Genomic DNA, 15,331 nt, shown 5'->3' with positions numbered 1-15,331 from the left:
ATGTACAGGTAATACTGAAGAGTAGGAAACAATTCATGTTCAGTCTGGAACTGCATTCCCTGTGCTGTTTTTAGGATCAAGAGAACAGTGACTGATACGAGAGTAAGATAAAGGAGTCTGCAGTAACTGTACAAAGATCCAACAACGACTGAAGGACTGGGAACACCATTATTCAGCACTGGTCTGTTTTATTTCACACTAAAAGTTTGAAAGCAAGAGAAGAGAACTGGGAAAATAAATTGTTAACAAACATATAGGATCAGAATTTTCTGAGACTCCAACAGCATGTTCACCCGCAGTGCATACTTACGCGTTGAAGAAAGAGAGTGAAAAAGCAGCGCAGCAGGTCCTGTCTCATTGCCTGCCTCTCAAGCAGCCTTGACCAAGATACAACATGACACCCAGAGCAGGGCAACCGGCCACCCGAGACGATGCAGGGGCTTTTTACGTAAATATTTTAGCATTGCATGGTTAATCCTATGAACTGGTACAAACAGCCCTACGCCAGAGGCTGAAACACAAGCCTGTCTAACTCTGTCCCTGATCTTCTCCAATAGACATTCTGTTTACACACCAAACTGTCTCTGTTGCTGGTCAACCCCATGTCTTCATTAGAACTATTTGGGCCTGTGTATTTAGTTAAAACCTGCAGAATATATATTTCTAAATATTGATGCAAGATGTTAAAATAATGAAAGGAGACTATTCTGGCAAAAAAGATCTCTTTAAGTTCCAATAGTCTATTGTACCTCTATCATCTGCAACTCATGTGACTGCAGATCAGGGATTCAAACCCCTAAGGGAACAAAAAATTACAATTTCACTACTTCACTGTTTTCTCTGAAAAGAATGCCCCCTGGGCATTACTGTCCATCATCTCCCATGATTTTTATTGCAAATATACAAAATTAAGAGAAACATGCACTTATTTACAGAGACACAGCCTGTCCTTATTTTCATATTTCTTTAATTGATGGCTTCGATTACAGATTACAGAACAATCCTTCGACAAAGGAGGTTCTCAACACTACATGATTAATTTAGCTTCTGATGAGGCACATTTAGTTAAAAATGTTACTACCAAAACATAAGAAACCTAGCCCTCCTCCCAGTAAAGTTTTAGATTAAGACTAAGGAATAAACCCAGCAATACAAACCTTCACATGAGACAGCACCCCTAACTCTGTTTTAATACAAAAGCAGATCTGTGCTTCAGAAGAGTACTACTTTTAGACACCCATTTCTCAGAAATAAAGTTTATAACAACTGCTACTAAACCTAGAATTCTATCTGCCAACTTGTTCTATAAAAAAACCTTGTCCTCTTCCTGTTGAAGATTAGGGTAAAAGCACAAATGTGTCATGCTAGCATGTCCCAATCTCACACTACAGAGTATAAGTTTGTTAAACATAATTACTAGATTTACAATCTAAACTTACAGCTAAATTCTTAATAGAGTTTAAATGCATGTTTTAAAGCCAAGTTGGAGTTTTAACCCTGCTGAAGAAAGACTTCCTGAAAGCAGTCTCTAATACATGTAAATCACTAAGACTAATCATGTCACATTTAAATTCAGGACCACTACACCAACCTGCAAAGCTGATCAGTAAAAAGGACCTCTGTTCTATGCTTCAAGGGAAAAAACATATGTTTATGGCTACTGATGTATTTAAAAAGCAAGGACTGACTGAAAAAGTTACGTCAAAGGTAACATATTTATGAAATACATGTTTTGGTAAAAATTAGAGCTGACTTGGAAATTTTATTTTAAAAATAATTATAAAAATAATGGTTTGAAGCATATATTCCCATGTAATGTTCTGATTTCTGGGCAGTGGGGCTTGTTTAAATTAAGGTTTTACTTTACAGAAAATTAGGCAAAAGCTCTTCTCAAACAAGAACTCAAACTAAAGCATTTCATATTTTGCACTGCTTTAATGGTGCCACACTACAAAAATAGCTTGCTGAGCTGTCACAACATCTGTGTTCACAAATATCACATAAAAAAGTATATATCAACCTAATTATTAGACAGGAAAAGCATTCTATAAGACTTTTTATCCCTAGACTGATTCTGAAAAGAAAAGCTCACAATATTAAGTTCTGTGATTCCCCTCTGTGTTTATTTTATACACACAAACCAAAAAAACACATTAGAAAGCTGACATCTCTTAAATGGGCTTTTTCAGAAACACCCTAAAGGACTTAAACCATGTAATGTAGCAAAATGTTGATCAGTATTCCTCATGCATGTTCGCAAGTCATGTATTTCATGAGTTTTAAATCAGACAATTGGAGCTTAAAAAAAAAAAAATAAATCCAGCTGCAGCTAAAAGTCTGTAATACAGAAAAATCTCAAAAATGACCCCTCAAAAAATTTAAAATTCTGGGAAGTGTCAGGATTTGTATACACTTAAGGTCTTCAAAGTTACTGGGTCCAATCTCTCTTAAAACATACACTTTTTAAAAAAAAAAAAAAAAATCAGTTTCCATTTTTACTACAGTGTACACCAGGATCAAGTATATTACATTCCCAGATAAGCTTTCAAAAATGTTAACAGCTGTAATGCAACACACAAAACTTCACATTGTAACTGCAACTAAGACAGACAATTACTCCACTAGATGGTATTTTGATAAGAAATGCTTAGCGTAGCCAATTATAGTATACCATCAGTTAAAAAAAAAAAATTCTGAGATGACACTTCAGGTGTGCAAGCACATAGGATGAAAGACAGATCTATCCTTATGCTTAACCTTCGTCTGAAGCAGACTTGGTAAAACGTATAGAGCCTCAATTCAAGATACATTCTTAAAATCATGCTATTGGGAAGGGATGTCACAAAAACAAAATGAACACATTTCAAGTTCCTGTAAAGTTTTTTTATATACTGGTATTTAAAAAAAAATATTTTAGGAAACAAGGATCACAGCAACTGAATTGACAGATGATACTCATAATATGTTGCTCCTGGGATATAGATGCATTAACCCTGCAACAAATCAGTGAATTTGCTCATTACAGAAAAAACCCAAGTATTTTCTTAATACACTGTAAAATAGGTTGTCTCCAAATTAATCACTTAAGATGAAAACAGTAACAAAACGCTTGATCAAATTAATAAATTAATACCTCCATGTAGTAGTTGAACCACCACATAGTTTGTCATTAATGAGTTGTTAAATTTGAGCTTCACCTCAATTACAGAAAAAATGTCCTATTTTGTCTTTGGGAAGCAGTGCTTTGTATCAAAAAGCAGCTTCGGAAGCTAAAAAACATTTCCTACTTCAGCTATTAAAGTGCTTCCACATAACACAGATTGTGGAAAAATTAAATTCTTAAATAATTTCAACATTATTATGATTATTAAGTGTCATAGCACCCACTAGCCTTTCATGGGTTTTAATTGTGCTTAGAAAGAAAGAGTTGGTATTTTCAGTACTTTGGATTTTTTTTAATTGTAAGAGATTATAAACTCTTATACCTGAAATGACTCTGATATCATATAATTATCACTTAATTATCCTGCCTTTTCTACTTCTCATTCCACCAAGGAATACGTTATTTTTTCTTTTGTCCATAGTCACTAACTCGTAAAGTGTCAATTAGTAAGACTGACAGGAATACCTTTTTCTTTTAGGACTCTTGAGACATCAAGGATCAAATCCAAGAATCAAATGTTTTTTGACATACAGCCCTCTTGCCATGATAATCTAGCAAATGACAGGCAATACTACATGATATCTCAAATGCATTGACCAGAAAAGTACCAATTCAAACCAAACTAAAACAGATTTAAGCCATTTAATTCTCTCCTTACAAAAGCATCACCACATTCATCTGATTACGTGAAGCCACATTGAAGTTACTCACTGAATTTCTATCAAGTTCCCCATCAACTGGAACGGTCTCCATGCTGAAAGTGCGTGTTGTTTGTCTCTCTCAGAGTTCTTCCATCTTGCTACTCAAGATCCTGAGGGAGGAAAGTAAGATATAATTCACTTCCAACGGCCAAAATCTATTAAAAAGTTACACTCTCTCTCCTCTATGTTTTAAGAAGGTAAATAGTTTCCTATTGTAAACTGTATATTACCATTCCTTGCAAAATGTCCTTGAAAAACGTGCACACTAGTCATAAAAAGCTTTTAGAAATTGAGAGGGTGGCTTCATATAAAATGGCCAAAACAAAAGCTACTCAGAGGTAAGCGTTTACTTTTAACTATGCTTGCATCACATAAACAAGAGTTACACTGGAAGAACACAATGAAAAAAAAAAACAAACAAAACAAACCAAACCACAACCAAAAAACCCCCACAGGTTTTGCCCTGTATTTCCCCTTGTTCCAGAGACCCCATCAGCACACCACTCCCACCCTGCAGGCATATGCACACAAACTGTGTGGATACATAAAGCTATTCTGGAACAGTGAGAGTTCAGGGCCTCCCAGTGTAACTCCAGAAACAGCCATGTTTTGCCTTGTGGAACTGACACAGAAATTAAATCATTTGTGCAAACCCGCACCCTCTCTGGCAGAGCAGGTGCTCAGCCGGCAGTCAACACAACACAGCCAGAAAGCAATGTCTCATTGTGGAGATATTTCCTATTTACTTTCTTTTCTAGAGAATGAAAGCTACAGTAAATCTTAGTATTCACACCACATTTGAAGTTACCGGTGAGACAAGAAAACAGCCTGGAATCAAGTAAAACTCAGTGAAAAAAACATGCCTGAACTGTTCATTCATTTAGTGGGTTTCAGGAGAGAAGCAGATCAAAATGGGATGCCTACAGAGATGCCCATCTACAGTCCATTGCTCTGGTTCCTTCTCCAAGGCTCCCATCAGCAAAAGATACAAGTGGACACGACACCTGTAAACTGGCCAGTTCAAAACTGTAAACCAGTATCCCCCAGGGAGAACACCCTGTGGCTGCACCCTCCATGATGCCATGCTCACACTGCCTTTCCCTCCAGCCAGAGCAAGTGTTTGATCAGAGAATTAACCCCAGGACTTTTTTTTTTTTTTTCTTCCTCTCTTCCTTTTTGTCTTGGGTGGGGTGAGGGGGCAGGAAGCAGCTAAATTACAAACCAGGTTGCTAAACCAACACTTGTGTAAGAGCAGGGGTAGCATGGAGATGGTGACTTTTTTCTTAAAGCTACGATGTTAGCATATTGTGCTTAAGGTATACATAAAACTACAGCTTCAGCTCAAGCTTTAGCAGAAACAGATTAACTGAGGACAGAGGGGTGAGGTGGGAGGAAGGATCCCAGCCCCCCCAGGGAGCCTGCGGAGCATCCTGGGTGCAGGAGGACAGAAGGACAAGGAGAGGACCAGAAGAGTACACAAAATCTTGTGATTCAAAGCCTGCCTCAGGAAATACACACTCATGAAAACATCTCAGTATAAATAACAACCGGTTGTTCAACTGCTTTCGGTGTTTTTATTATAATACAAGAACAAAATATGTTATGTAAAGCACATCAGAACTAAAAATCCCTTAGGAAGGACATACAGAATCAACACACTATAGCAAGTTACCATGCCATATGCCACTAAAACACAAAAGGAAGCATTAATAAAAAGTTTAACAGAAAGACTGTGCACTGAAGAAAATGCAAAATTTATAGTTCCCTATGACTCAGTTCAAAGGACTGATGAGGATCTGACTCAAGTACCTGACTAACTACCAAGGTGGCATGTAACGGGGAAGCCTGTGGCTAGATGTTTTCATGTAAATTAGAAGCAGTAGACATCTGAAGGGAGATGACTACAAGTGATTAATTTGAGTCAATAAAATGAAAGATGGCTTTGCCACAGAAAGAGGAATTTACCCTGGAAGCTCTGTTTCCCAGGGCAGCAGGCACTGCAACATGCACCTTCCACACACCAGCACAAGGATGCAGCATCGGGTAACTTCTCTTGGAGACTGCTCCTTGTCATCACTCTCCCCACACACACACACATTTTAGGTTCTATTATTAGCATGCAATTCAGCAACAGCAGGCTGCATACATATGCAATTTATGGAAACACTAAACTCTCTTAAACAGGATGAAAAATCAGTGGCAATGCAAACAGATGTATACACTGATGTTTAAAGCAGTTAGCATTTTTAGTTACACAAACTTGTAGCCATATTCAGATACCCAAATAAATGGATCTTTTCTGACACAGGAACATTCCCCTTAAAGCAGTTTTAAACCCATCTTTATTTTAAAACTCATTGTTTTTATTGTCAACACTCCTGGTGTATGTATTCTGCTCTTCTATTTGTTCACATAACTGCAGCCACTACATGCTCCTCATCTCAGCCTCAAGAGTGGTATCGTCAGACAGGTACCTTAACATCTTCGTGGTTGCCCATGGTCCCCAAGAAACTCATAATCCAGCTGGATCCCAAAGCCTGCAGAGAAATTATCTGGGAGAAGGAGGGAGAAAATTCTGCCTGCTCATACTTGAACAGACATGCAGAATAAAGCAGGTGCAGAAATGGTTAAGGACTATCTTTCCCCAGACTGTTTATTTAGCTTATGAGTAGACAGCCATCTTGGCTTATTTCTCTTGGCAAAATGAAGGCTGGAAGTGAACAATATTGCTTCCGAAATACACTAAAATAAATACCACAGAAAGCAAGACAAGGCAAAAGGATATTGTCAAAAAGTCAAACAAGTATAAACTTGGAGAACATATTTATTATGAAAATTACAGAATGTTTTCAACCATCCAAGCCCCAAGGCTCTGAAATAACTTTCCAATCAGTGTAGGGAAGGGGAATTTATTTATTTATTTATTTATTTGCTAAGGAAGCCAGGTTATTATGACGGGTGCTTCCACAAGTGAGCTCTTTTCTACTTCACCTAACCCAAACATTAGATTGGAAGACACAACCTCAAATTTAAATAACTGGGTTTTTTAGCTTTTGGGGGACTTTAATAACATGCCTTTGCTGCTCTCTCCACATTCACAAGGGTTTGCAGTTCAGTTGGTTTGAAGCTCTAATTGACAGATGTTCCTACTTCACAATCACACTTTTAAGAGCTTAAATTGTTCAGAAAGTCACACACAAACTGAAATTATTTGAAAAGAATTATATGATGGCATTCCAGCTAATCACTTATGTTTCTTTTATAGACAGTGGATACAAACTGGCACTTAGAAAGATACTGCTCATTTTAAAGCACCTGTACCAATGGGATAAATCATGCCACAAAATAAGCTATTTCTCTCCAACTGTAAAGATGATCTAGGGTGATCAGCTCAGAAGCATGTATTTAAAGCAGAAGGGAAATACATCCCACTTACCACACGATCAACAATCTGTCCCATTAACATCTATATTTCATCTTAATTTGTTTTAATAGATTGCTTTAGCCATTAGTAGTTTTAGTAACAATCTTATTTTAAATTAGCTGCACCTTGAGAATAGGAAAATCCTGCTTGGGTCTTCCACAGAAGCAAAGGACAGCACGCTTCAATGAAAGGTACTACTCTGAGTGACCAGCATCTTTTCTACCTATATACATGCATACTCAAAAAAAAAGAAAAAGTCTCATGTGACTGACTTCTTACCTCTTCCCAACTCCCACCCATTAAAAACCATAAATCTCAAAAGCCATACAAGTATGCCTCAATACTATAATGTTACATGATTTTCTCTTAGTTAACAGTTACAAAGGCCACAGAACAAAAGCAGCACAAGGCAGATGCCTTGGCCATGTCAGAAGCCTATGTGGCAACAAGGCTTTGTTGATACTCTTAGAGATTAGAGAAGTGGATTTGGCAATGTTCTGTATTGACTTATAAATTTGGTATGTTAACCAGATTATATGAGTGTTTACTCTAGGGGATATGTTAATTTACCTGAATAAAGGGGCTATTAGGAAAGATGATCCCTTCCCTTCAGCATAACAGAAGCTCCTCATCAAACATGTAACTTGTGCCAGGCATATTAAGAGTTTAGCCCCGACTCCATGGCAGTAAGACCCTACTGGAGGTATGTTTCTAACATTAAAACCATCATTCAGTTCACAGAAGGACTCTTCTTCCCCTTCTCCCACATACTAGCTTCAGTTCAAACACTTGACTAATTGGGAGAATTTGATCAAGATCTTCACCTGAGATGCTTGTTATGCTACCTCCTGTATCCTTGCTGCCCCCCATCCAAGTTCCTGAATTTCAGCTAAGGTGCAGGCACAAAGTGAAAGTGGTAGAGATGACCCCTGAATCTAATATGTTTTCTGTGTAATCAATGGACCAAGTTACTTGAACACCTGCATACTGTATTATATAGGCAGGTTTTAGCTTTCTCCCTAAGTACTATCACCTACCGTCATTAGATATGGCATTTGCATGGTGATACTGTTCTGTGATCTGTTATAGTACCAGCGTACCCTCTTACACTCCTGCATCGTACCTCATAGGCAAGGTACAACCTCCCCTGTGACCTGCTAACGGGCTTCACCAAGGACACGGTGAAATGCCTACTGCATGCTGATCCAGCCTTTCAAAGGTGAAGCGCTGTCCAGAACTCTGACCTCCAAACTGATCTGCTAAACTCTGCTGGATGCCTGCCTTCTTTCCTTAAGGCCTAAAAAAAGTTAATGCATTTAAATTGCCCAAGGTGGGTATCAGCTAAGAGTATATAGCAAATTTCTTCAAGATGACACAGGCATAATACATTGACTTCAAAGATCAATGTGGCAACAAGCATGGGTGAGACATACTAGGAGAAAGGAAAGCTAGTTGTTTACTTTGGTGTTAAGAAGTATAAAAATTCACCTATATTCTTGCTGAAAAGTAGAGTCACAACAGTACCAGAGAAATGCTATTTAAGCACAGGGAATCACAGAATAGTTGAGGTAGGAAGGGACCTCTGGAGGTTGTCTTGTCCAAACCCCTTTGCAGGAGGACATCTAGGTGGCTTTTGAGTATCTCCAAGGATAAAGACCCCACAGCATTCCTGGCCAGTGCTGTCACCTTCACAGTAAAAAAGGATTTTCTGATGTTCAGAGGGAAACCTCCTCTTTCAGATTGTGCCCACTGCCTCTTGTCCCATCACTGGGCACCACTGAAAAGAGCCTGACTCTGTCACCTTTACACCCTCCCTTCAGGTATTTACACACACTGACGAGATCGCCTTGAGCCTTCTCTTTCCCAGGTTGAACAGCCCCCGCTCTCTCAGCCTTTCCTCATCTAAGAGATGATCCAGCCCCTTGATCGTCTTCATGGCCCTTCACTGGACTCTCCTCAGTATGTTCACGTCTCTCTTATACTGGGGAGCCAAGAACTGGGCCCAGCACTCAAGGTGCGGTCTCACCAGTGCTGAGCAGAGGGCAACAATCACTACCCTTGACCTGCTGGCAATGCTTTGTGTAATGCATCCAAGGATAGCATTCATCTTCTTTGTGGCAAGGGCACATTGCTGGCTCATGTTCAACTTGCTGCCCGTCAGGGCCATCAGGTGACCCCTAGGTAAGCAGTTCTCAAGTGCTGTTTTCAGTGCATTCAGTTCAGTAAGGTCCATAAGGAAGTTAAGGTACTACTCTTCAGAAAGGTATCTAAGTGCTTAAGGAAAAAAAAAAAAAAAAAAAAAAAAAAAAAAAAAAAAAAAGGACTAATGGGGATAGAATCAGTTTTAAGAGATTAAAGGAAATCTACATCCTAATTTAACTGGGGTGATCAAAACAAGGGTCTCAAATAATGTAAGTTTCAGTCAGCAGTCATATGATAGGGTGAAGGCACTTCCACTTTGCTCCATGCAGCAGGGAAGCAGCAATAGCACAGAAAGCAGTAAGGGTACAGGTCTTACTTTCAAGGCTCTTTGAACCCAGTGTGCCAGAGGGAATACAGCTCCCCAATTGTACTGTGAGGCCACAGATCATCTCTCTCAGTTAGTAAGTCCACACACCAAGAACGCTTCATTAACAAGCCACATATCGAGCCAGCTTCTTGCACGTGACACAATGTCACTGCATGCCAAGGACCCCATGTTTGTTCAGACCAGTTCCGAGAAAGCAGGAACTGAGTCTGAGTTCCTGGTAAAAGTGGAGAGAGGCCAACAGGGTCAAATGATTCAGCAAAAGATCTGGTAACAAAGAAATAACAAATTTTCTTCAATTCTTGAGCTAAGCATCTTACACATGCTAACAAGAACTTGGAATAACTAAGAAGAGGTTTTACTCTGATATTCTAGAAGATAAATTTGAGAGCTCAGTAAATCTCTAAGTTCAGTTCCTTCGGCCATAAAGTCAGGCCAAACAGGAGAGCTTCACAAAACCAGTAATAATATAGGGGAGGTCATAGATGGCAACTGCATTGTTACATTAACTCTGAATTGCATTGTTTGAATGCTCAAAAGTCTGCTACAAGTATAACTACATCAGACTCAACAACTGCCTCAGGTATGTCCTCCATGTATACTATGATCACTTAATGCTATCAGCCACCAAATCTACCATTATGAAACACTTCCTTCCACCTTTTCATCACCTGCCTTCTCATTTCCTGAATAAACAGTACACATATAGAAAAAGTTGTTTCCTCTGTTTCTGTATTGCTGTTTTCAGAAAGGGGAAAAGAACAAAACAAAACAAACCCAAGCCACCCCAAAAACCCAGAACAAGACTTGAAAACATCTCTCATCTAGAAAAAACTTGGAAAGGAGTCCAGATACCTCAGCTATCTTTTGAGAGCGATAGATTGCAATGAATACCAAGAAAAGTAGAGCTAACTTCTGAATACCCACTGCAACTTTAATAATTACTACTTTCAATAGGTGTTCCACAGACAAACCTGCCCTGATAAAAATGAAGGAGTACAGTAGAGGTGCTAAGAGTCACCTCCAGGTACTAAAACCCAACATCCTCTCAAAAAACCTCAAGTCCCAGGTGTTCTGGAGCTTCAAAGCTCCCCAACCAGTCCCAGACTTCATGACGTAAATTTTGCAAGACTACTCGCATGATTCAAAGGAGTTGCTGGTCTTAATGGTAAAACACCCATTCCTTCACCTACAGGTGTCTAGTTACCTGGAGCATTATCCACTTTGCCTCCACAAGCCAGTTTTACCTAGGGCTCGTCTAACTTTTGAGCATAAGAACAAGAACTGCGACTTAAGGGCACATTCACTATTTGGGCCTTGCATTTTTCCTGCCCAAGATGACAAGCTAAAAAAGCTTTAAGAAAACAACATGACAAATTTAATAATTGAAAGTCAGAGAATCCTGCCTTTCTTCTAACAGCATCAGAAGTTTTCTTTCATAACTGTACAGGTACTACTAATAGATTCACACATACACATCCTCCCATATATCTAATCAACTCATGGTCATCTCAAAGTAAAAAATAAATGTTTTGCACTGTGGTGGGGCCAGCTGGTACTCCCTGTGATTTCTTATCTCTCATTTTGGCAGCTGTATGAAGCTGCAGTGTGACAAGCTCTCCTAGACACAGCTGAAAGGATTTAAGAGATTATGAGTCCTCTACACCTGGTCCTTGATTCCTCCATCTCCACTACAGCTGCTGCCTTTCTGACCTGCCCACAGGCCTGTCTGTGCCAGGTGCTTCCCCTAACCCTCTTCTCAGAGAAATCCCCACTACTGCAAATTATTTTAAACAGATATACTCACACACAGATTGTTTAAACTGAGCTAGGCCATGGGACTTCGCACCTGCCTTTCTACTTGCAGGTCTGGCATAGCAGTGGTAAAGCATGACCAAGGGCCGCCTCTTAACCCACCTCCATTCCAACCATAACAGCCTGTGCAAGCATGGACTACATCTACAGATATGGACTTGCCCAATGCCAACTGGAAACTACTGCAGGAAGTGAAGAGAGTCAAGCCAGGGCAAAAGAAGAAGCAGTGTTGTTATTAAAGGTTTCTCTGAAGTGAAAAAGTAAGGTAAGTCAGCAGAGATGTTTCCACAGACAAGATGGATAGGTGGCAGAACAATTCCTTCCATTTCTGATGCCAAAGTGGAATCAGTTGCCATCCTGAGACATGAGATAGATCTGGATTTCTTCAGTGGAACTTTCCAAAACAAAATCCAACCTTGCTTTTCCTAGAAGGCACATTTTACTCTTTTTCCCTTGACAGACATTATGGTCAAATACAGAATCAAAGCATTAAAAAAAGAAAAAAAGGACACTTACTATTTTAAGCCTATGAAAAACATTTTACGCCTAAAAGAACTAATTCATTGTGCTGAAAAAGCCTCAGTAAGGAGATTCTGAAAGTCTACCTGAATACTTCAAATTATGCAGAATACTACCTTCAGTGATGAAACCCTCTAAATATCTTGGTTATAATGTGATCATAGATACGGAAATATTTCACTGCCACATCAAAAGGTATTGCAGCTGATTTCCTACAATGCTTCTCTCTGAGCTGACTTAAGCAATCACAAGCAAGATTCCAGCCTGTCACAATTTCAGAATATGTACCCAATCAGACAGTCATTGTAAAACATTTTGTTTACTAAGACTTTACAAACAATTTGCAGTTTTAATATGAACACCAAGCAACTCTCAGGCATTATAGCATGTATTACCTATGTTACAATACCATTTATGTTTAAAAAGTCTCTATTGTTGGGGGATGGACAAGAACATTTTTCCAAGACTGTCCAAAAGACTACACAATCCTCTGCTGGAAGAAAGCCACCCCCTTTTCTCATGTACGGTCTCTCCCTCATCTTTGCAGGAGTTAGACACCTGGAGGAATAGGATGACTGTCCTCAAAAGTGATTAAATCTTTCTCAGTACATTCCTTGACAACACAGATCCAAAGTTACACTAAAGCAAATTCAAATTAATACCACATTAATCGCTATACATATCCTCTGATTCACCCAGCTATAAAAGTCAAAACTCATAATATGAAGGACAGACCATACCCAAAAACAAACACAAAAAAAAAAATCTCAAAACCCACACACTTCAAAAGAGCAGAAATACATAAGGAGGTGACTATGAGTGACCTACAGTATCACATTTTTGGTTATCACATGAGGTTTCACCACAGCCTTCCCAGAAATTACAGTAAGCAAAGCAGATACCAATCTTTACTTTTCTTACTCTCTCTTAACTCAACCAGTAATTGTCAGTGTTTGACTGTAAGCTCACAAGTACAAATTATCCTTTCGTTCTGTATCTGTATGCTACCAACTTCAATTTGATCCAAATGTGACTAGGGTTCTCAAGTTCAAAGCAATATAAATAGTTACTGTTGAATAGAGAGCTGAAGGGGAGGAGAATCATCTTAATGTACATCTATAGCTGAAGAAGAAAACCAAATTCATAAAATGAGTAATATACCTCCAAAACTGAGTCAGTGCAAAGGACCAATTTTCCAAGTGGCAATTCTACTGGTTTTAATCTCTGCTTTGCATTGTGCATATTGCTGCTTCTCAGAACTGAAAAGGACAGCTAACTAATTTTTAAGAAGCGAAATACACCTTAAGAGCTCTTTTAAATTTTCATATCTGCTGAAAGGACACTTTCAGTTTCATAAAGGGGAGAGGGGCAGCTGGTTCTGTGCACTAAAAAACCCCACAGTCTTAGGTGACTCACTAAGACCTGCCAGAGAATACAGTGATTCAGATTCTGAGTGTGATGTGATTTAAATGCATTCATTTAAAAAGAACACTGGAGAATATTTTGGTTTTCTTCCACAGATCTAACAGTGATAATATTTTTTTTTATCAGCAAGCACTGTTGAGAAACAGCAATAATGTGAAGTGAATAAAATAGACCATCTTTCCTCATTCAGAGCTCCCGAAGACCTATCCCTATAGAACCGCTTTTCTATACCCCAATGGCTTAGTTTCACCAAAAAACTGAGACTACCTCTCTGGCTCCTGCTAATCAGAACCATGAACACACTTCATAGGGCCTCAGCTAAAAGAGTAACTATAATCCTAATTTCTGCTCTAACCTGAGATACATAAAATAGAAAAAACAATGCAAATTCTAAGATTAAAGTTGTGAAAGACAACACAAACAAACAAGTCTCAGTCGAGCTGTGCTTAGCTGCAATACAGTTATATTTCTATATTTGAGAGGGTTTTATGAAATGGACTTTCTGCAGGATTAAACATGGTGGGTATTTCAAACAGGAACGTAATGTTTATTCTTGTGTACAACTTAGTCTTCTTATCTTGGCTGCAGTGTCTCTTCTTGATATTAAAATAGTGTTGATGACATAAGATATGGCCTTTGTTTGGTTTTCTTTTGGCTAGTGCTAGAAGGTAGCTTCCACAATTTCAAGATACAGGATATCTGTATGAGAATTTAAGAACAAAAGGTCAGAAAAGTCTACCGCAATAGGAAAAACCCTAGAAATTCTAACTTAAAGTAGCAGCAGGTTCAAACAGGCAGCAATAGTATCTGGCTTACACATCATGGTTTATTAAAAAGATTTAGAAAGTCTAATTTAGATTTCCATTGTTTATGCCAAGTTTAGTTTTTTTCTCTTTATTGCTTGCCTAATTAAAATGAGCTGATGAACCTAACTGCTGTTTTTTTAGGTGTTACTGCTATTCTACATGTTTGCAATCTTTCACAGTTTTTTTGGAGGTGGTGTTTTTTTGTTTGGGATTTTTTGGTAATGGTTTGGGAGTTTTTTGGGGGTACTGGTGGGGGAAGCGGGCTTTTTTGTGCGTGGTGTTGTTTTGTGGGGATTAAGTCACAAACAAATATTTCAAATAGCCTTTGTACAGGCTTAACGAGGACTAGTGCTTTTAGCACCAAACATCCAAGCCTGTCTTTCTGAAGCTACTGAGTAACTGCTGGTCAACTTTAATTTGTAACTGCTGCAAGAACCTTCACATAGCTTTTTCAGGATGATGAACCCATAGCATTTAAACAATGTAACCTGATCTACAGGAACTGTAAAATATTGTCACATTGCATACTTGGGAAGTGACCTAGCACTAGACCTCTTGTCTCCCCACCCATTTCTATTCAAAAGATTACATGCTCCCCCCCGACATTTCTTTGGGTGATGAGAAGCACCTAGCCTGCCACAACACACAGCTATGGAAAAGATACAAACATAATCAATACAAATACAACTGCAATTCATAGCCCTCAGAAATCAGCTCAACACTGCTGCATAATCTAAGGTAGGCAACCATAAACAAGCAACTTATATAAAAATTATTTTTGCCACAGCTGAAAATAGAAGCCAAGCCTTTCACGGCTCAAAGCCAAATGCCCTCAAACCCAGGAGTTAAACATATTTGTTCCCAAAGCTATCCATTTCTGAAGAACAGAATGCTTTTTACTCCTGGTACTGGGAAGAGACAAGAAGATTCTACATAGCAAGAACCACACAT

General features: G+C 38.8%; 1 protein-coding gene across 5 annotated transcripts in view; it reads right to left on the bottom strand.

Moving 5' to 3' along the window:
* The window catches only part of OSBPL8 (oxysterol binding protein like 8), an 84,004-nt gene that overhangs the window by 55,680 nt on the left and 12,993 nt on the right, over positions 1 to 15,331 (bottom strand). For 3 of the 5 annotated variants that reach the window (XM_026867256.1, XM_026867239.1, XM_026867284.1), the window contains one exon: positions 3,875 to 3,974. In XM_026867256.1, the coding sequence (XP_026723057.1) occupies positions 3,875 to 3,916 (42 nt within the window). In that variant the 5' untranslated portion in view covers positions 3,917 to 3,974. Of the gene's footprint in view, positions 1 to 3,874; positions 3,975 to 9,806; positions 9,876 to 15,331 lie in introns of those variants that run through there. The other 2 variants (XM_026867247.1, XM_026867276.1) reach the window with 2 other exon arrangements.

The sequence above is a fragment of the Athene cunicularia genome, assembly GCF_003259725.1.
Source record: "Athene cunicularia isolate RWA chromosome 1 unlocalized genomic scaffold, athCun1 chr1_part2, whole genome shotgun sequence".
Classification (NCBI taxonomy): Eukaryota; Metazoa; Chordata; class Aves; order Strigiformes; family Strigidae; genus Athene; species Athene cunicularia.
This window is presented reverse-complemented; position numbering and strand designations above follow the sequence as displayed.